This window comes from Athene noctua, chromosome 6 (assembly GCF_965140245.1).
Source record: "Athene noctua chromosome 6, bAthNoc1.hap1.1, whole genome shotgun sequence".
Classification (NCBI taxonomy): Eukaryota; Metazoa; Chordata; class Aves; order Strigiformes; family Strigidae; genus Athene; species Athene noctua.
The window spans coordinates 11313736-11335806 of record NC_134042.1 but is presented as its reverse complement, the minus strand read 5'-3'; the positions used below and the strand labels follow the sequence as shown (position 1 = coordinate 11335806).

At 41.3% G+C, this 22071-nt stretch overlaps 1 protein-coding gene across 1 annotated transcript in view; it reads left to right on the top strand.

Moving 5' to 3' along the window:
• The first annotated feature begins 962 nt into the window (after positions 1-962).
• The window catches only part of LTK (leukocyte receptor tyrosine kinase), a 53358-nt gene continuing 32249 nt past the window's right edge, over positions 963-22071 (top strand). The window contains 9 exon segments of the mRNA XM_074909157.1: positions 963-990; positions 2089-2202; positions 5158-5313; positions 5999-6221; positions 12996-13135; positions 15131-15268; positions 16154-16306; positions 17373-17473; positions 19315-19481. Of these exon segments, the coding sequence (XP_074765258.1) occupies positions 963-990; positions 2089-2202; positions 5158-5313; positions 5999-6221; positions 12996-13135; positions 15131-15268; positions 16154-16306; positions 17373-17473; positions 19315-19481 (1220 nt within the window).

Here is a 22071-nt window from a genome sequence, read left to right as displayed (position 1 = left end):
ATTTGTTTGCAATATGTGATTGATTTTTAGCATGGATTTTTCATAAGACAAGCCTTTCATAAGGCTGCCCAAACTTTGGCCAGCTAAGTGCCACATAAGAATTCACAGTTTTTGAGGATTTCATCCAATTATACCTTACTTATAAGACACTGACACTGATCTGCTATAAAGTGCAGAATCAGCTTTTCCAACATTAATATCCATAAATATTTGAACACAGAGTCAGGAAAAGATGTAGGGATTGACAGTTGGTCTGTGGAGACCACAAGTCTGTTATCAGTACACCATGTGTCTGCTGCAGCATGATGCTGTTCTATTCTAAAGTTATTCTTTCCTTAGAACCCCATGAAGACTGATGGATGCCTTTAGTATTATAATAAAAGATGGAAGGATACAGCATTCTTATGTTATGAAACATTTCACAGTATTTTACTCACTGAATGGTGCAGGTTGCCATATATGTTAAAATGAAAATAATTTTAGCATTTTAAAATCAGACCAGATACTGCTGAAAAACTAAAAGCAGTGGTAAGTTTGAAAAAGTTTAAGATATGTTCAAGTTTTGGGTGGTTTTCGGTTTTCTTTTTCTAGATCCTTCTGTATGTTCTCATAATATTACTGTTCAAAATAGTTTTGCTGAGAATATCTTAGCTATTATCAATGGGATGTTTATACTTTTTTTTTCTCAACTGCAATTCATGTGAATAAGGTTCCTGTCTCCTCTGACATGATTTCACGTTTTTATATTGCTGAATTCATAACGCACATGGCTGAGGTTTGAAAATTCATTCTGCATCTCTCTGTCTTTGAACATCTTTTGAAAATAAGTATGTTTTAGTCAACTTGTTTATGATACCTAGAAAAGACTAACACAATCTTAAATAAAGATTACTGCGTGCTTAGTCTGGGACTTGTGTATTTTCACATGCACATGTTGGTTAAATAAGAAAGCCATTGTTGGTATGAGTTGTTCCAAAGAGAGGTCAGAAGGTAATGAACATTTAATTGTCAGAAGTACTACAATGGATAATAATTTTGATAAATTTATTTTCCTTTGAATAACAAAAATTTGATCCAGAACACCGCCTCCATTTAAAACCAGCTAATCTTAGCATGCTGGATTTACTATTCACATTGGTGAAGTAGAAAATAATTTCTATGGCCTTCTATATCTTCTGAGATTTTGGTCTTTTTATCCAGCACAACCAAACTTTACATCAGGACTCTAAGGTCTGATCTAAGTAAAAATGCACAACTGTGTATGTATTGGTGCCACAATCAGGATCAAATGTCACAGTTACCCATGAAGGTTTTTATAGCTATATGACAAAGGGATCCCTGAGATAGAGCAGTACAGGGGGATTAATAAGAAGAGTTTTGGACAGACTACATGTTCTAGATATCAGATACAGGAAAGTTACCTGATTCCTTTGAAAATCCCAGGTTTTGTACCTGGCAGCAAGAAAGAAATCTCTGGATGTGTGCAGTGATGCGAAGGTTTCATTAGTGTTAGTTTCAGATGGAGTGTTCTTGTCTGGTGAAGATGAGAGCACTTATGCAGGTCATCACAAAAGATTGCTGATAAATCCAGGTCATGTATTGTATAGATAGCATATATTTTACAGTTGAACTCTTCTTCTAATCACAGAATCAGAGAATGGTTTGGGTCAGAAGGGGCCTTTAAAGGTCATCTAGTCCAAGCATCCTGCCACAGGCAGGGACATCTTTCACTAGGTCAGGTTGCTCAAAGCCCTATCCAACCTGTTGGCAGGCAGCTGGGTGCTGCAACATGGGCACTACTGGAATATACAGTGTCTATGTAGACTATATATCCTGGTAAAAATGTGAGTGGATAAAGAATAGTAGAGAACACATTATCAAGTAAAGTATTCTGCTGTAGTTATATTTCTGAGAAGTGGTAGGGCTATTCTGAAACATCCCTGGGACAGTACTGCACCAGTACACTGTAACAAGGGTGAGCGTAATATAACAGGGCTTTGTTAAATATATGTTTATGCTTAACAATATGGAAGCATAGTTTTGTATAGAACATCAAAATCTTCCCCTGTTCTTTTTGTTTTGTTATAGTTGTTGTCTCCTGTTCTGGATCACATGAAGAAAACTCTTCTTCACCAAATCCTCCTCAGAAGCTCTCCCTGATAAAAAGTAGGATGGTTTCATTGCATCAGCCTTCCAAACCAGGTACCATAAGTCCTCTTCCTTACATCCTCCTTATTTCTGTCTCAGAATATAGGTGCAAGATAGATGCTGGCAGTCACAAAGACCCTTTATGAGAAAGTTGTGCCACTGGATTTCTGACTGGAAATGGAGGAATGGCCCAGAAAGACCAGTGTAACCTTAAGGATTATAGCTTCTTCTTGATGGATCTTTCCATCGCAATGCAATGCACTTGATTGTTGGGGCCATCCCGAGCACAAACACAGGCTGGGCAATGAGTGGATTGAGAGCAGGCCTGAGGAGAAGGACTTGACTAGATGATCAAGGTCTTTTCTGACCTAGATGATTCTGTGATGTGGGAGCAATAGTGGATGAAAAACTCAGTATGAGCCAGCAACGTGCACGCGCGGCCCAGAAAGCCAACCATATCCTGGGTTGTATCAAGAGCAGTGTGGCCAGCAGGACAAGGGAGGGGATTCTTCCCCTCTGCTCTGCTCTCTTGGAATACTGTGTCCAGCTTTGGAGTCTCCAACATAAGAAGGACACAGACCTGCTCGAGCAGGTCCAGGGGAGGCCATGAAGATGATCAGGGGGCTGGAGCACCTCCCCTGTGAGGACAGGCTGAGAGAGTTGGGGGTGTTCAGCTGGAGAAGAGAAGTCTCTGGGGAGACCTTAGAGTGGCCTCCCAGTGCTTAAAGGGGCTACAGGAAAGATGGGGAGCGACTCTTGATCAGTGTAGCAATAGGATGAGATGTAACAGTTTTAAATGGAAAGAGGGAAGACTTAGACTAGATATAAGGAAGAAATTCTTCCCTGTGAGGGTGGTGAGACACTGGCACAAGCTGCCCAGAGAAGCTGTGGCTGCCCCCTCCCTGGCAGTGTTCAAGGCCAGGCTGGACGGGGCTTTGGGCAACCTGGGCTAGTGGAAGGTGTCCCTGCCTGTGGCAGGGATGCTGGAAATGGATGATCTTTAAGGTCCCTTCCAACCCAAACCATTCTGTGATGATCTATTGCCAAAAAGCTCAGAGTCCTTTTTTTTTTTTTTTTTTTTTTTTTACTGGATGTCAGCAACTTCCCTGATCTATTTCAGACTCTTCTTCCAGGAATTCAGATCCTCTCAGGCCTCACATTGTGGCAGATAGGTTTTATACAGCTTGGAGTATGGGAATCAGATGCTTTTGAAGGAGAATGTTGTGTTCGCTTATCTGAGCTGCAAACTGCTTTGTTATGTGAGGCATGTTTGAAGGATTAAGTTTGCATTTGTACAGTCCTTGCTACTGCAAGCAGGGATATTGGTAAGATTTAATGAAATTATTTTGTCATAAACATTAGTTTCAAGTAAGCCTCTATTTAAAAAAGAAAAGGAATATTTTCTTTCCTGAGCTCTCAATTTGCTTTCTTGCACTGTCATACTGTTGTGAGAGAAATTGCTTTCTGGGTTTTATGACCAACTAGATTTTTACCTGATAGAAATATTTCTACTACTGATAATAAGTCTGTGGGACACTGAGTTAACCTGTCAAACTTTAATAAATTTGAAACGGCACAGCAGATCTGAATCAGGACTCTGCTTTGTCTCACAGAGCCATGGAGTTTCTGGGATGTTGAGATCCCTAAAGCTGTTTCACTGGATCATCAAACCCTAGCATGTAGCTGTGCACAGACATCTTTCCCTAGAGCCAGCAGAGCCAAGAGAGTGGCCAGTGTCCCCCATCCTGTGTCTTACTGGAAGCTGGCATTGCATACACACATACACACAGCCTGTCCCAAGCCACAGCAACTCTGTAACATCTGTGTTTCTCTTACCTCTGCGTACTGGGTGGTGTTTTATAAAAATGTCATTATAAGACTTCAAAAATTGGGAAAACTTGTCTACTTCGGCTGTTGCATTCAAAAGATGCTTCAATTTCTTCTTTTTCTGAAAGTTTAGTTGAAGTATAGCCAATCTTCTAGAGGCTCTTATGTTTTTATTTCTGCCACATCTGTGTTGCCTGTGCAACCACCTATCCTTGTTATATCACTGACCTTAATTCTGCTCTTTATACCTGTCTTCTCCCCAGGAATAAGGCAACCAAAGGAATAACAGTGTCATTCATGTTTGCAAGGTTTGAATATACTCCAAACATCAGGATCCCAAATACAAATGTTTAGTCTTATTATTTCTCATATGGCCTAGGGGTCCTCCAGTTATTACTGTAATATTATTATTATTACTACTGAAAATAAATATCGTGCAAGTTAATATCAGTTTACCATATCTGCTCAGCCCCACTCTGCGTGGGAGAGCTTTGTGCAGCTAACATCCCTTCAGGGAGTTTATATTAGATTGATGAGAGAACAGTGAATTACTTCTTGTCTGGTTTATAATATGCTGATTATGAAAAATTCTGGCCAGGATGATCTAGTGTTCTCAGTGCTGCAAATAGACTCTGGAGTTTGTTAAGAAGGTGTTCCTGTCCATCCTGCTGGAGGAAAGCAAAGCTGTTTTAAAAAAAATAGTAAATAAATATGTAAAGCTTGCATTGCTCAGCTATTCTGCTTAGGACCCTGTCAAAATCTTTCTATTGCTGAAAGAGGCTTGACCTTAGAGTTTCATTTGTTCCTCTTTGCCAAGATGCTAAAGCCATACAGTTTCACCATCCTTGCTGCACTAGGTATTATTCTCACTCAGGATTTTAGATATATATGTGGGCTAGACCTTCCACTGATGTAAATTTACTATTTATACCAGTGGGAGGATGCTGATTTACACCTGCCAAGAGTGTACAGGGTCGTTTTTCATTCTGGCATGTTACTTCACCTGCCATGGGAGACACTCTGTTGTTATTGCACAAAACAAACTTTCTTTTTCCCCTCAACTTTTCCATGTCTTGGGAGAGATAGTTCCCATATGCTGTATGTCTGCTCATTCATGCCTGCATCACCCTTGTCCCTAGAACTGGGGAAGGCCTCATTGAAAACTTTGGTTTCTCATAACAGAAATCTCTTGTATCATCGGCTCAAGCTGCTCATGGGTGACGTCTACAGACAGTTTTGGAAAACCAGACTGGGTGTTATCTTCGGTTGGTGTCCTGGTGTCTCAGGAGAGGCAGCAGCTTCTTCTGGAAAACAGTTCCTCCCGTGGAGATGTTGAAGGTAGGCAGAGTTACAGATCCCCTCGAATGGACATCTGCTTTCTCCCAGCACTGGTAGGAGCTGTGGGTGGTAGCAACAGAGCCAACAGGCTGAGGCCTCAGGCACATGTCACTAAAAATACTGCCATATGCTTGTTCTGGTGCACAACTCGTAAGTGCACTGTCAGTGCCCAAGAGTCACTAAGAGCCATATAGTGTATGTGTGCTGCCTGAGTTGTGCATGTATGTACCCTGTAAACAGCCAGCCCCTTTATATACTCATTTGGTATCTCCCTGTTTTAGGATAAGCTACTTTTGCTTACGGAGACTGGATATTTCTGAGGAAACTCAATCCTTTACAAGCCAGGGCTGGCTTCACATGTCTGCTGTCTGACTTGCAAAGTCTTTGGCTTTTGTTTTATTGGACATGTCTTCACTCTGCTTTGTTTGGTTTCTTTTCTTCTCTTCTCATTCCTTCTATCATTTCTTCATTTTTTTCACTCATTTTTACTTTATTCTTCTTTCTATACTTTGTTATTTTTTGGGGTTTTGTGCATAGTCTTCTCCTTTCTTCTTATTTCTTTCATCAAAATCCTTATTTGTTTCCCTCTTATTACTCTCTTATTTCCTCTTATTTTTCTCTTCCATCCACACTGTGTGTGTCTCTTCTTTTTTTTTTTTTTTTTTTTTTTTTTTTTTCCTCACAGGGGACATTTTCCTTCTGAACACCAGTAGGCTCCCAGATAGATGTGAGTTCAGCCTGCATAGCCCCATCCTGCCTGGGAGCTTGGACTCTTGCGTGCTGGAACTGGCCATATGTTCACAGGATGCTGTTCCTCTCCTCCAGAGGTTCACAGTTGAAATCAGATATGTGGAGACAAACAGAAATATAATAATTTCTCTGAGAGTTGGCCATGAGGAGGATGCCGGGTAAGACAATCAATTTGCAGCTGTTTAGACCTTGAATTGCAGGGTAGGGTGGAGCCCCCCCATGCCACTGTTTATAAGCGTCTTCTCCCTTCTTGAGATCATTGCTGATGTTACAGCAGAAAATGAAGGCAGAACTGCCAGGACTGAAGCGTGCAGCTTCCTGACAGGATGTCTGTAACAGACCCAGGTTTTGTGTGTGCCCTTTGCAAAAAAACCATACTTGCTTAGGACTCACTCTTCTTCCCTCACATGTGTAAGAGTCAGGACTGGTTGACACTCTCACTGATGCTAGGACTATAGCTGTGAAATGCACTCAGTCCAAAGACTGCCTTGGTGATGTAACTGATATCTCTAAGTATTCAAGGAGTCCCATCATTGTTACAGGGGTCACATTTCTCATTTTAGGTAGGGCTAACTTTACCTCTTCTGTATTTTCCTCCTTCTGTCTGCTAAGTTCAGGAGCATCCTCTTTTGCTTCATTTGTAGAGTTCAGGGAGGTGAAAAACGGAGGCTAGAGCTGAGAAGAGGTGAACACCAAAAAAAAAAAGTGCAGCAACCCTGGATCTTGTTCTGTATTCCCTTCTCTTTGACCTTCCCAGTGTTTTACTTCTTAATTCCTGTGTGTAACAGAATGCAGTAAGGAGGAGAAATGGGCAAAGGGAATGAATCACAACAGGATAAGGAGAAAAGTCCACGTGTCATCTGACTTTGCCATTTTCAGTATGCTTGTTTTTCCTTTGCTGCAATCTGCCTTGTAAGAACCTGGGTCAGACACACAACGGAGCTTTTTTATTTCCATCACCTGACTGACTCCCATGGAGAACTTAAGCAATAGATCCCAGCTCTTGTTTTCTTTGAATTCTTTGGCACTCTCCAGGCTGCCATGGAGATCTGTAGCCAAGACTCCTGGTCAGCCAAAGATAGCAGAGTTTGACTAAAAAAAGGTGTTTATTTTCTTTCAGATCCCCCTCTCTCTTGCTTTTAGCTATTGCTCACTTCCTTCCTGGCTACTCCTTCCCCTTCTTCTTGCCAATTTTACAAGGAATCTGTTGTATTTTTTGGGGATCAGTTTCTAATGTCCTTTTTTACCTACAACTGCCGTTGCTGCTTTGAGTATTTGACAAGGCTCTGCAACTGCAGTCACAGCTCCGTTCCCCTACATAAACTCATAAAATACCTTTTTGATAGACCTAGCTGGCCAGAGCGGGCTTTGATCACAATCACTGCTGTATCTCTGGAATGGATTGTGTATGTTGTTTAATAGCTTATTTGAGCACTGCAAAACAATTCTACATGCAATCAAGATTATCATCTCTCTGAAAGTGATGGCATTTAGTTTTATTAGGACGGAGTTAGCTCGACTGGAACTTGGCATAGACACTGGTATTACTTTTTCTTAGTGAAATGAAGCACTGATAAGCTCAGAGAGTTTAGTATTAAGATTTTAAAGATGGAAGGTGACAGAGTCCTCGTTTAAATCAAGATAGAAAAGAGGGATAGAAAAGAGATAAAGCAGAGTTAGGAACCATACTAGGTCAAATAACCTTCTTTTTCCCCCTCATTACAGGGAAACTCTTCAAAATCTCTGCACAAGTCCGGAAAAATCTGAGCATGCAGGCAGGACAAAATTTATTTCTAACACAGTGATTGAGCTGCTTCTTATGAGGCATGCAGTCTGAAACAAACATTCTCTCCATGATTAAGATTTTAGCAACATTGGTTGTTGAGAAGAGAGACCATCCTGAAGCTTTGCAGTGGATTTCCATAGACAATGAGAGTTTTACAAGCTTTTCAGTGCTAACCAAGAGCTGCTGCACAATTTAGAGCAGAACAAGGAGGACCTTGAGATAGATGCCTATGTGTAGTACATAGTTTAATCGCTGACAATTACTACTAAGGGATTGTCTTGAGATCAGGGTAGAAACTTAGATATAGCAAAAAGTCTAGGTGGCACTTTTTCAGATAATCAGGCGCTCCAGAAAATCCTGCTCAGTCCCTTTTGTCATCCCTCAATTCCAGGATCAATGATTTCATCATGAATTCCAGCTGCACTACTAGGATTTATTGTTAAATTGTTAATATTTTTCACATATACCTTATTCAAAGAACAAAGAAACAGGTAGACCTTCATACACCATGGCCTCTGAATAAGCAGGGCAATGTCACAGTATTTGTTGTTATATACCACAACCACAGGGCATGGGTATTCTGAGTTAATACCATTAGAGGGAGAACCACCAAGGGAGTGAGGCATTGGAAATTTTGTATATTTACAAAAAATATATAAAATTATATTTCTCATTATCTTGGTAGCATTCAAACATCAAGACTCTGTAACTTTGCTTGGAAGCCCAAGCCTTCTTTGTCTGGCACTTGGCTCAGAAAGCTGTCTTCATTTTCTCAGGGTTACAGTTATGGTGCTTCTTCAGGTCACATCTAATGTCTTTTTTTACTATTTTGCTTATTCCACCTTTATCCTCTTTACCACACAGACCCAGAAACAGTCACAGCTGAAAATTCTTCCAAGTCCTGTATGCTTTTGTTTTGAATGGTTTCACATGCTTGTGTTTGTTGACCACAATTATTTCAGTGTTGTCAGCCAAAACTGTTTCTGTAAGGAGCTAGTTTCTTTCAACCTTAAGTGCTCACAGTTCAGTGAAAATGAAAAAGCATCACTTGGGGCAGGGATAATCTTTTTCACTTTCTGTGGTCAATAAGCCAAGCTGATTTTGTTCTGTTTTCTTTCTGAAGTATAAGGCACTGCCCATGATGGTCTGATAGGTCAAAAAGCAAAAAGTTCATGGCCATGTGCACACATGGGTTTTCAGTTAGCCAACCTCACAAAACAATTATTGCTTAGCTTTTTGTGTCTTCCCCCTTTTTGGGGGGTGGGTGGGGGTGGTGCTAGCTTCTGAGACACTTGTAGAAACTTACCATCTTTGACACTTCTGTTGCAGTAATGTGGTTGGTTTTATCCACAAAAGTTATTTAACTTCTACTATTGTACATGGAAACATTGTCATATAGTTAACCTGAATGTCTAAAAACATGTATGGTCACTTGGGTTTCATAAATTAGGTGTCCAACTACATAAGCCTTTGAAAGGGAGTAGTCTGGTAGGCATCCTCAGAAAATGCCTAATATGTACTGACAACAATGAGCAGAGCCATTTTAATTTTAAAATGCAGCTAGAAAAGGAGAGGCTGTCCAGCCGTTATATAAGACTGATTTTTGAACATCAGTCTGGGAGTATGACTTACTGCTCCTCGTACTTCTGTTAAAATTGCACCCAAAAATACACTGGATCAAGAACCCTCTAACCATTTAGTGAAGGCAAAAGGGGTAGGCATGTGTTCTGCTCTCTCATTCATTTCCTTTTAAGTCCAATGGCTAGAACTGGATGTTTGTGAAGACTTGCAGGCAACAACTTCCTGTATGTAGAAAAGTAATGTGAAACTTCTAATCTGTATGTTCACTGATTGAGCCTAGAAGCATTTAGTGTGCATACCTTTGGTCAATAACCCATGCAGCGAGTCCCCCTAATTCGGAAAAGGTTTCAAGTTTCCTGTTCAGCTTCATTGAATTTTTCACTCTTAATTAAGAAATTGCTGTTCTTAATATTAAAAGTCTTTCTTAAAATTAATGAGTTAACTTTGTTGGGCATGGAAAAACATGGCATAGAAAGGAATGGTAAGGAGGGGGAGGAAACCTTTTGCTCAGCAATGGAGATTGAGAGGCTAATGTAAAACAAAAGTTGAAAATACAAATCAAAAGTTGAAAGTATAGGTTTGCAGGGTTAATCTTGATTTCTTTTGCCTCTTAAGCATCAGGTTGCTTGCAACTTCAAACTTTCTATCCATGCAAATTTCTCAAAATTATGTCAGACTCTGGTAGCCCTTCCATACATACAAATCCATTTTAACATCTCTACTTAGAAGAAGAGTAATATTACATCCTTACTTGAGATCAGGTTTGACTTAAAATCAATAGTAAAGGTATTGCCAAGCTTGGCTTATCTGGAAGCCTGCTGCAATGATCCGTCTTCTGCTAGATCAACAATGGGCTTTGTTCCTGATTCCATTAAGAAAATTAAATTGGCTTGGACTAGCCCCTGTTTGGATAGTGGAACCAAGCAAAGAAGGTGTCATTATTTACAACATTAGAAATCTTGCTGCAGTTGGATCTTGGGGGTGAGGCTTTCTCTGAAGGGGAATACCTTAATGATGATGAGACTCCATGCACAGAAGGATTCTAGGTGATGCAAAGCTACTCGTCATTTTGTGGTCTCTGGATGCTTGCCAACTTTTGCTGTGGTGTTATAAATGGAGTCAAATTTCAGTACTAGAAGTGTTTCAGTGCAGAACTAGAATATTTCATGGGGCCTTAGGGCTCTGAATCAGAAGGCTGCCAGTTCACACAAGTAGTGGTTTAAGACAGTGGCCTTGCTCTTCTCCCAGATGCCACAGTTCTCCCAGGAGAGATGGCAGACTGGACAGTGTGTCTTTCTCAGTTGTGACATTTCAGAGTTTGGTTTATTGACTTAGATCACCAGTGGTTTTCATTTATTTTGATATACCATCCTCTAAATGGCAAGTTCTAAAGTATCTGGCTCATAAACCATGTAGGATTAAGGTGCAGCAGCTGAACTAGTAATTGTTTTCATCTGTGAGGCAGTAATCTCTTTACCTTCCGCTACTAATTGTAACACTGGTTGTGAATCAGAGGCTGTGTGCTACAGGTTCCTGCACTCAGGGGTGTGCTAACACTGGTGATACTGTGATGTCTCATCTGCGGCGTGCCTTGTAACTTGGTGGAGGTACTAGAACTATGCCTCAATGCTTGGAAGGTCTAGTATGCTTAATAGGTAAATTCAAAAGATTTAAAGACTGTCTGTACCTTCAGTGGCTCATTGAACCAATTTGATTAAGACCCATTGATTTTTGTGGCCAACAGGATGTAATGGAGTGATGAACAAAGCTGTGTCACGTAGCAGAAGTGATTCAGTTCTGGGTCAGTGCTGAATGGTCTTGGATGTTGTGCCACAGTGTGGCGGGTGGGGGATATATTTATAAGTGTATTTGTAAGGTATATTTATAAGTACTGGACATTCCTGAAGCTGCACTGTAATATAAAATGAAAGTAAAGTAGCTGTTCTCCTTTGGGTAGTAGAGATGGTGCAGTTCTGGTTCAGGGCTGGACATTTCTGAAGCAGAATTAAATTATATTGAAGTAATGAATATGATATGATGGGGCAGGAAATGGGAGAAATAGGGTTATCTTGATAAGAGGAGCTCAACTTCAGATGAGTTTAGGATATCTGTGGTATGTGTGTTCATTGGTGAAAGTGGAAAATGGGGGAATGCCATAGAAGGGATAGTAAGAAACTCACTGGAAAAAGGTATATAGTTGGTTTGTGGAGGGAAGAATGAGTTAGGTAACTAACCAGTGACAAGTAAAAGCAGGGAGAGTGATAAAAAATAAAGTTGCTTTGGGTGTTTTGCAAGTTGCAGATTAGATGTTCTGTGATTTTAATATTGTGTTCAGTAGAGATGTGTTTGTTGTCTGAGTGTTGCCTTCTAAGGTGTTTTTGGGGCAGGACAAGGGCTAGATGACCACATCATGGCAGCTGAAGGCATTTCCTAAATGAAGAAGCAATGCTAGGAGCAGAGCCAGAGCAACATAGCTTAACACTGCGGCCTGGCCTCCTTATCATCCCACTGGCACTACTTAGAGCACTGACACCTCACCCCATGCCAGGCCAAGGGTGCCCCCGGCAACGTCGCAGCATGTCGGGTATGAAAAGAGCTTAGGGCAAGGACTCCTTTGCCAATATCCTTTCTACAACCCCTTTACAAAATAATATAGTTTTAACTGTATTTTATTGTCTTGTTAACATGAGGTAGAAGGACAGTTTTTAAAAATAAAAAGACTTTAAAGAATCCTGCTGGATTTTTAAATGACACCTGGATATGCTGACTTCCATCAGACTGATTTGAGCGAGGTACTTTGACAATTCCCAGTTAGTATCTCTCTTAAGTTTTCAATGCCTAACAACCATCTTTAAAATTAGAGTGCATGGGACCATCTGTCTTTCTCTGAACTGTCACAAGTGCTGCATAGCTGAGAAACCTGTGCTGTCTAGAGGCTATGGCATTTGTTCTGTGGCGAAATGTGAATTGCCAGAGCAATCTGCATTTTCTGGAACGCCACTTCTCTTCTTCCCTTTGCTTTGTTGGGTGCACTCTAGCTTGTTAAACTGGGAGGTTAGATAGAGAACGCACAGAAAAAGGTTCTCACACTTGACACAAGTAAGAAACATTCAGGGCCAGACATTTACTTCCAGAACATACAGTGTCACTGTCAGTTTGAGGACATCCAGAGACTTCTGCAACTGCTTGGTTGATCTGTACTTGCAAGAGCGAGCAGAACACAACCCTATATGTGAAGGGACATATGAGGGGGTGTGGGATGCTGGTGTACAAAATTGGTGATAATTTAAATCCCATTTTAACTTAAGAATCATTGGGAATGGTTGGATCTTTTCATCATTAACAGTAGGATCTGCAGCAAAGATAACTAAACATGAGTTTGTTAGGCTAAACACGATTTGTTTTATATTAACACCTGTTTGTTATGTTGGAGTTTACATTCATCAGTCAATTCCCCATGTCGATACTATTACTTCTGTTTGGTGCAGTGCAGAATCTTTATGCTAGAGACTCCATGGATTTCAGCTCTTGTGTGTATGTCTGTTAGCTCTTTGTTGTTTTCTAGGATGAAATGGAAATACCTGATGGCCCAGATTGGCCGAATAGAAAGACCTTTTAAAATCACCTTGCTGTATTCAAACTGTGGAGCACAAGAGGTTGGAGTACTGGCAGTGGGCTCCTTGCAACTCAGGAACTGCTTTCATGGTATGTTGCAATACAGTCAGGTTTGGAATAACCAAATGCAGTCAGAATAGAGAGCAGCATCCTCACCAAAACTGGTGAGTGTGATCAGGGAGTCAGTCAGATGGGATTTAAATGAAAGCTGAGTCTCCTCTAGAGATTCTGGCAGTATTTACCAGTACTGTCAAGGGTCACATTTGCATGTGTTTTATGTGTGTGAGCACATGTGTGTGTGCTCCAAAGGCAGGGTTGAAGCTCTGATTATATATTATATTACATATAGCACTGATTTAAGTGATCCTCTCTGCTTTTCAGCTTTGCTTGATCTTTGTGTGAGGAAAAAACAGGGTTTATGCTGCATCCAGCAATAGGGGTGGAAGAAAGTACTTGCCTAGATTATTTTAGCATTTAATATTATTCTCTCTTAGATAATCAAGAACAAAAGACTACCTTGTGTCACCAAAGCCTTTTCCATATCGAGGCTCTATCATCCAAATCTATAAAGAAAAGAAACATTGATCTGCACTCCATAGGGTCTGTTTGCTACCGCCGGGCTGAGAACTTCTGTCTGAAATGAAAGTAATTGGAATGTAGTTACTTTCTCCAAAGTACTGAGTGCTGAGCTCAGAAATCGTCAGTTTTACCCGGCATGCACAGTCCTGTTGTGAATGTCATGCAAATGATCCTCAGTAGCTGTGCAGAACCTTGCTAATGTCATCTAGACTTCTTGGAAGTACAAGAGTCTGTCAGCACAGGCAGCCTGCAGGTTGGAGATATAATCTTCTTCACTTCCTGTTTTTCATGCATTAATATAATGCTGTTGCCTCCGTTTTGCAGACACTGTAGAAATAGCTTGGAATGTAATGTAAAAACTTCAACTGTAAAAAAAGAATACTGAATACCGGTTTCACAGAGTTGTTTCATAATATATCATGAGACTAGTTTTGAGATTTAATTCTATTGCACTCATTAATCTTTTAATTTAACAAATGTTATATTTTTTATGTAATTATTTTTTGACAGTCATGGAGTTTTGAGGGGATGCATACAGCCTGAAGCGCTATGCTAAACACTCAGTCCCTAAATAAGATGATACATGTACCCAGCACAACGCAGTGCCATAGAGAAATACTATTTCAGACTGTGTACCTGGATTGCCGCAGAGGTGTCCTTTTCTCTTTCTTCTGGAACTGGTTCCCTAACTTTTGCATTTTTTTCCAGAGCAGTAACAATCTCAGTGGAACTTCCGTGCAGAGCTCTGCTAAAGGGGGGAGTAGGTCCAGAAGAGACCTACCCTAGCCTGCAGGTCCATTACAGATCCATGCACACACATCCATGGGGCAGGCTGGGTGCATTCAGAGTCATGCTTTTGGGAAATATCAGATTTAAAAATTGTGCTCAGTCTGGTGGCTGGGTACGTGTGCAGTCAGTGAAATGCTCCCGGAGCACAGCTGACTAGACTGTGAGTGAAGTTCCTGTGCAGTGAGCAGACTTGCTGGGGAAGCAGCTGTCTTCATGGGCTGGGTGCCACAGAGCTGGCGCAGAAATGTGTCAGCAGCAGGACTGTTAGTTAAGCCTGAGTCTCAATAGGGCTTAGCAATGTGTCAGTCAGGACAGAAGCTAAGCAGGTAGCTCTGCCTCCAGCAGCAGAATGTCATGCAGCGTGCCACAGCTGCCTGGCACAGTCGCGTGTGCAGAACGGAGGGGCACACCGCGGTAGGAAACAGCAAGGTCCTTCTTAAAAAATAAATTAAAAGTGTTTATCTAAAGATAGCACAAACACAGCAGAAGAGAGTGAATAAGAGAGAAAGGAGCAGTAAATTTGGTCTCCATGAGAGCTGAGGTGATCTGCAGGAATCTCATGCTGGATAGAAACCTACATGGTAAAAAGCAGAGGTGAGTATCACTAATCACCCAAATGACACTTTCTGAGGTCCTACACATGAAGGCTGATACACTTGAAGGTCATACACATTCTACCAACACATTTCTGGGCTTCTTTCCCTTTTTTTCCATTAGATAAAGAAAACCAAGGTCTTTCTACATATGACAAAGGCTCCAGCTTCCCCTGCCTTCATGGAGGCTGTGTCAGCCACCTACAAATATGTGAATTCATCAGTGATTGCCCTGCCAAAGAACAGGAGGGAGTGAGGTGTGGTGAGTATGTGCCATGGCACTTCATGGGAATCTTCATCCCATTAGAAAAAATAATTTAGAATAAAAAATAAGTTAAATTGATTCCATTTCTAGATTAATTCAGTGTTTGCCTTCTGAATTAATTTAGCCTATTTACATTAATTGGATATCAAGATTCTCTTTGAAAATTCACCCTATACAGGATTAAATGGATTTGGGTTGTTTGGTTTGGTTTTTTTTAAGTATTACAGTAAGGAGCTCAATGACTTGCCTCTCATAGCTGCTTCAGAGAAAGGCAAAATGTTATTTACGTTTCTGCAGCTGGGTGAGAAATTCCTTCTCGACTCAAGGTCTGAACTTCCCTTCAGTGGAAGGTGCTGATTATCTTTCTAGTGCCAGCCATGAAACACGGTCATAAATCTGTCCCTCCAAGGTCCCAGTTTAGTGTTCTTGCATATCATGACAGAGAAATCCCCTGACTCAGTATATGTGGTGCTAAGAAGTATTTCGCTTTGTTGCAAGTACAGTGGCAGAGATCTAAAATAATCTGTTGATTGTCCTTCCTTTAAATGTACACAAAAAATGTTGTGATGCCTGCAATTTCATATGCCTTTACAAACACATGGCAGTGATTTACCATTCTTTAGATTGTGGGAGCTGCAGTTTTGCATGTCTAGAGCAAGAACAGCACTGCAAAGTCTCAAATAACTCCAGAAGCAGTGTTGGTTTTCTGATGGTGACTCTGGAAATAAACAAATGAGACATATTTAATATTTTGACATTGAAAAACTATGCGGCATAGGTTGGGTAGTTTAGACCACCACAGTGAGTTTTGACTTCTGCGTCTGTGTTGTTACATAATCAAGCTTCTACAATTTTCCTGCTTTTTCTTATTCTCCATTGTAGACAGTCTCCCAAAGGGCTCACATTGCTCTTTTGAAGAGGGTCCGTGTGGCTGGACACTGAATGAAATCACAGCATCTCCTTGGTCTATTCAAGGCTTTACTGAAACAATTCAAGATGACTCATTTGTAGGGTCTACCTTGCAAGCCACTGGTGGTAGGTTCCTCATAGTTCTCTCTCGCTCTCTGTGTGTGTGTGTGTATGTACATAAGCCTTGAACTTATGGATTTTTTAATTGGTTTAGAATCACTGCCAAAGAACCATTTAGCATCAGTGTTATCTATAACAACTTTAAAGGTACCTAAAATGAACTTTTGAACATGATTCAAAACTCTGTGTGAAACAAATTCCGCAACAAAGTTAATGCAAAACTATCAGAGACGGGTTTTCCTTCACCTTAAGAAAATTACATAATATAATGAATTCTCTTTTCTCTACATGTACTTCTTCCCTCTTTCCTCTTATGAGCTATGCGATTGCAGAGTACTTCAGCAGCAACATGATAGCTGCTGCATCACAAAGTAAAAATTGCCCAACAGAACTAGGCAGCTTGTAGAAACAAATATTTTGGAGACCCTTGCCAGACTCCACCAGTGGGTTAGGAAGAGCATCACATGTAAGCATATCCCAAGACCAAGTGATCGTACACATTCTGTGCCATCGAATACCACAGTAAAAAAATCAGCTAATGCCCAGAACTGTCAGCTTGGTAAACAAGAAAGAGAGGCCAGACCCCCACATATTCAGACTGAAATTCAGAAGTGTTAGCACAAATGAGTCTTGCCTTGCAGTTCCCTGTCAAAATGGTGTCCATAGGAGTGTCCCGTTTGTCTCTTGAGAGGTGGTATAAACTGTCCCTGGGAACAAAGACTACAAATAAGCTCTTCCAGCCCACTGTTTGTCTCAGCAAGTCACTGATGCTAAATGGTATAAGAATCAGGGAGATCAGGACTTCAGTGATTGGTGTGAGCTTCTGTATGGGAAAATACCTGAGTGGTGTCTGAGGTTTGTGCACTCATCTTCTAGAAAAGGGTTTAGGATGTTGACTTTTGTGCTGCTGAAATCTCCCAGAGTGCTTATTATATCCTCACTAGTAGATCTACTCTCAAGCCACACTTGTCATCTTACTTATGCTGTGCTTCAGCAGAATAATGTTAAATTATTTCAAAAGACTATAAAAAAAGCGCATCTTGTCTTTTCTGATTCACTTGTCTGTCCACAGGACACTTCCTCTACCTGCGAGCAGACAGCAATCAGACGAGCGGTATGGCAAAGGCTTACAGTACCAGCTTGCCAGCCAGCATCACCACTGAAAACTACCAGGTATATCACTCTGTCTTAGCACCGGTGTGGATCATCAGGTTGTAGGCACTGTTTGCACAATTAGCCCATTCTCCTGTGTCTCTGCACACTCTACAAAACACTGGAAAGCAGAAGAATTGGATATACCACCTAGCTAGGTACGTGTTGAAAACTGGAAAGGAGACATGAGGTGCATCCCCTGAAAGTGAAAGCAGGAGCCCCAAATCAACTCCTCAGTATAGAAAACTCACCAGCCTAACTGTACCAACTGTTCCTCTGGAGGGTACCCAGAACTGTACAGGGTGGCCCTGGTTTGTAGGAAAGGGAGCTGCCTGGCTGGGCTGTTGAGCCATTCAGTATACCTGCTGCTGAGACTTTTCATCATAAATTCTGCAATACTTCCGTAGGAGTTAACAAACTTGACAGTTTTACTGAGAACAGGAGTGTGAAGTTAGCAGGCATTAGATTTTCCAGGAATAGATGAAAATGATAAACTTCTGTTCATATTCTTCAGGAATTTCAAAAGGTGAGGGCAACCCAGCATGGATAAAATCACATAACCTGCCTTCAGTCCCCATCTTTACAAAGAATAAAGTGAGCTCCAAGATGCTGGAATTAAAAATATTAAATAATACTCATAACACTTAGGAAAATTAAGCTGCAAGTTTGAGCTGGAGTCCAGCCCTGCTAGGGAAAAACAGAAAGCTTTGATGCCTCCTAATTAGAGCTGGCAAAAGAAATGTAGTGCAGGTGCCAAAAATGTAACTTCAGCATTTATATTTATTTATAAATATAGGTCAAATTTGCTGGGTTGTTCCAATAAAATAAAACGTGTTTGGAGCTAGGTTCACAAAACCAGGAGAAGGGTAAGCAGTAACTGTTGGTTATGGTGTACAGATCACAGAAGGTCTGGGCCCATTCTCTCCTCCCCTGGCAAGGATTTGAACCCACATTTCAGGAGTAAGGAAATTCCTGTGGTTGCTCCTCACAGCACATACATGTGCATACTCCCTTTCCCACTGGGGCTGGTGTCTCTGCAATATAAAGAGCAGATAACTGGTCACAGCAGCGGTGGAAATAGCAGTTCTCTCTTGCTCTGTGGCAAAATGGGAGTGGTCGCTCCAGAGAAAGAGGAACGAGTCCTGCTTCAAAATATTTTTTGGCCTGATGATCAGGTTGCTTACCTGTCATATGGGTGCTACAATCCAGATGGTTCCTATGCCCTGGAGCAAGTATAGGGGTTGAGGTTTCCAGCCTCTAGAGACAGCCTAATTCCTTATTTCAAGGGAATTTGGGGCAGGACAGCTCTCCCCTTGGAGTGCTTTTGTGATGTACATAGTGCCTGTGTATAGACTGAGCCGTATCAGTACAGCACGTTAACCAGGGTGGTTACAGTGGGAATCCTTAAACTGTGGTTCAAACCCTTTCACAGGACTCTTTAAGCTGGTGAGAACACTGAAGAGGAATGCAGTTAGGATTGTTTTTCTGCAATAACCTGACTCTAGAAGAAGCATTCAATGATAAAACGTTTAAGCCTCTGTTCCTGAAGGAGATAACAAGGAAACCAGTTCTCTCTCACCCACATGGTGCCTGAGGCCATGGATATTGTCATCAGTGGCTGGGAAACAGCAGCCCAACAGGAGTGTCAGTCAAGGTGTCCCCTGAGAAAATCCTGTGCTGGGAGCACTGATAAGTCATACAGAAGCAGGGGGTGGGGGGTGGGCCTTAGTGGTGTTCGTGATTAAACAGTTTGACCCAGGATCAGAGGTTTGGTATGTCAAATCCCCAGGAAGGAGAGAAGTGAGAACTTCTTCCTTTTTATCACAGGATACCATTCATTTTCTCTTCTTTCTCTGTTACAGATCCAATTTGCAGTGCATGTTTTTGGCAGCTACAATGGTACCATCTCCTTGTCTGTCAGGGAAGATGTAACAGGAGTTCCAATCACCTTGCCAATGTGGGAAAGGGCAGGGAGCTGGAGTGATCACTGGTTTCTCATCACCTTACCAATGCCAGTGCTTCAGAACCGGTAAGAGCTCCACTGGCAGCATCCAGGGTTATCCCTAGAGATTTAGTAAATTATCACTGCTTTTGTTGTGAAGCATCACTTTCATTCTTGCCTTCTTCCAGGGCCATTTCTACTGAAAAGATTACAAGAGTACTACAATTCTGCTTGCTGAGGAAGTATTCTGTCATACATGCATTTATCTTCATGCATATACACAGCTCAGCTCAGCACAAGCCCACACTGTGTGTCTGCAGCTTCAAACAGTGCTTAGGTATTGGAAATAGCAAGTGTCTGTACGAGAAACATTCTGCCAATCTGGGAAAGCCAGTATACTCACAGTGCTAAAGTGCTCCTAGTAGGGAAACAGCATTATTAACATAGCTGCACTTTGCACTCCCACAGTAAAAACAGCCATGTGAGTCAAATGAGTGGTAAAACCACAGTTTAGCCAATACAGCTGTTAAGTCTAGGATCTATATCAGTGCAGCCTAGACAACTGAAGGTCATTCATTGCCACATCACTGATGCAACAATCTCAGGAAAAGACTGTTGCCCAAATCAGCCTTGCACTGAAGTTTTCAGTTTAGGTGTGAAAATACAATGTGACATTGGTTTTCAAATGAAGTCAAATACTGAAGATGCAAAGAATTTCAACCCAATCTATTTTAATCTGGTATTTCTCTTCCCTCACCCAGTCTCATTCAATCTCAAGCCATGTAGTTGGTGTTGGCAGCTGGTTATTTTGCATGACACAAACAACTTAAAATTGCTCCAATGTGGTTTTTTGCATCTTTCTCGGGAAGGCCTGTTTCACGTGACACTTATGACAAAAAATCTCAAGGTCTATACAGTGAATATTATAAATATTCTAAAAGTATCTACCAAATATTGGCAATAAATAATGTCTCAAAACTTCATGGATTAGAAGGTGTGAGAAGATTAATTTTAACTTCAAATTTTCTCTCTGTGTGTAAAAGGCTGAGGGATTTGGGTCTGGAATTCAGCAATTCAGACCCCAGCAGCAGTAAAGCTCAGAGAGAGATTGTGTTGTGCCACCCTCTTTCGAGTTTAAGTTCATTATTGTCTTTGGTCTCAGCATTCTCATGTGTTCACCATACACACATTTGCCCTGAATTATTACTTTGGGATGGGATGGGTCTGCATGCGGACCGTGTATTTAGTATTCTTGTCTGAACTAACCTGGAGCCCCGTGGATTAGCATCTGTTTAGTTCTGCTTATGTAAAGTATGACCAGTGAATTTGTTCAGAATAGCTCTTTTCCCCGGGCACTTTCATGTGGACCTAACCACAGCAGAGCCCTAGGGACTCTTCAGAGGTATTTAAGACCTTCTGCCTCCTCTGATATACGGTCCCTCGTGCTTATCCCCTGAAGCCTCTAATTTTCTGCACCAGTCCTCAGTTCTCAAGCAAAATGGATCTTCTGTGGCAGGAGGGAATGGACAGTAAGAGGCTTTTAGGGAGCACTAGCCAGCACTGAATTAAAAACATTACAGTATGTGAATATCAATGTTTGAAAGAGTTGGGCACTTGGACGAAATGAGAGAAGTAGGTAGGTCATGCACAGATGTATTATGACGGTCTGCCTCAAGTAGTTCTACCTTGTTTCCTTCGTGTAACTTTCTTGTACGTCATTTTCAAACAAATTTAAAGCTGATGTGGCACAACAGTGACAATTGTTGTGGGTGAGGCTGGAACTGTTCAATCTGGCAAGCAAACCTGTGCTACCTGAGCTAGCCAAGTGACTAACAGAAGTAATGTATTGTCATTTGCTGCACTGATCTATAACAGAAACAGCACACACTTTGCTGGAAGGTTTTGCAGCTATTTGCCCCAAGTGAGGACAGGCCTCTCTCCTTGTTCCTTCCACATTCTGCTCCTTCTGTCCTGTCACACCTGCTTCTGTGAGCAGTCAGTGCCTTCCTTCCTTGTTTTCATATACTTGATCTCTGTTCCTTCTTCAGGTTCCCATTTGTGAATCCATTTTATCTGTCTCATGCTTCCAGGCATAATTTTCCTCTCTGAATTCCTCCCTGATTGTTTTCATCTCTCTTCCAGCAGGTGCTATGTCTCTGTGTGTTGGGATTTCTTTTTACATCTGACTTCCATGTCCTTCTCCTCCTAGTTCATTCTTGTGCACTTTTATTTCAATGTTCCTAGACCTACAATAAAGGTTTATTGTCTTCCTGTTTGACCGTCTGTTTCTCTCCATAGATCTCAGGCCCAAAGCCCCTGCACACCAAGTCCAAGCTCCCCTGCTGTAAAGTTTCCAGGGAGCTCCCCAACCTCTCCAAGATGCCACCTCATTTGCTCTGGATTCAGTTTAGGCAACTTTTTTCTCCTATTTGGCCAGGATCAACAAAACAAAGAAGGTCTGGGGAAGAAAAAGTGTATTTGTAAATTTGGAAGGGCAGTTCTCACTTCATGTGGCTGAAGCAGGACCTGACACACTTCATAACTACTGCCATGGAAAGTACCCTTTAGCCCCAGGCTTGAAGATATCCAGGGAAGAGGAGACTGCAGGATTAAAAAAATTCAACCAGGCATGGAAATGACAGGGATTTAAAATTTTCAAGGACATTTTACTAAAATT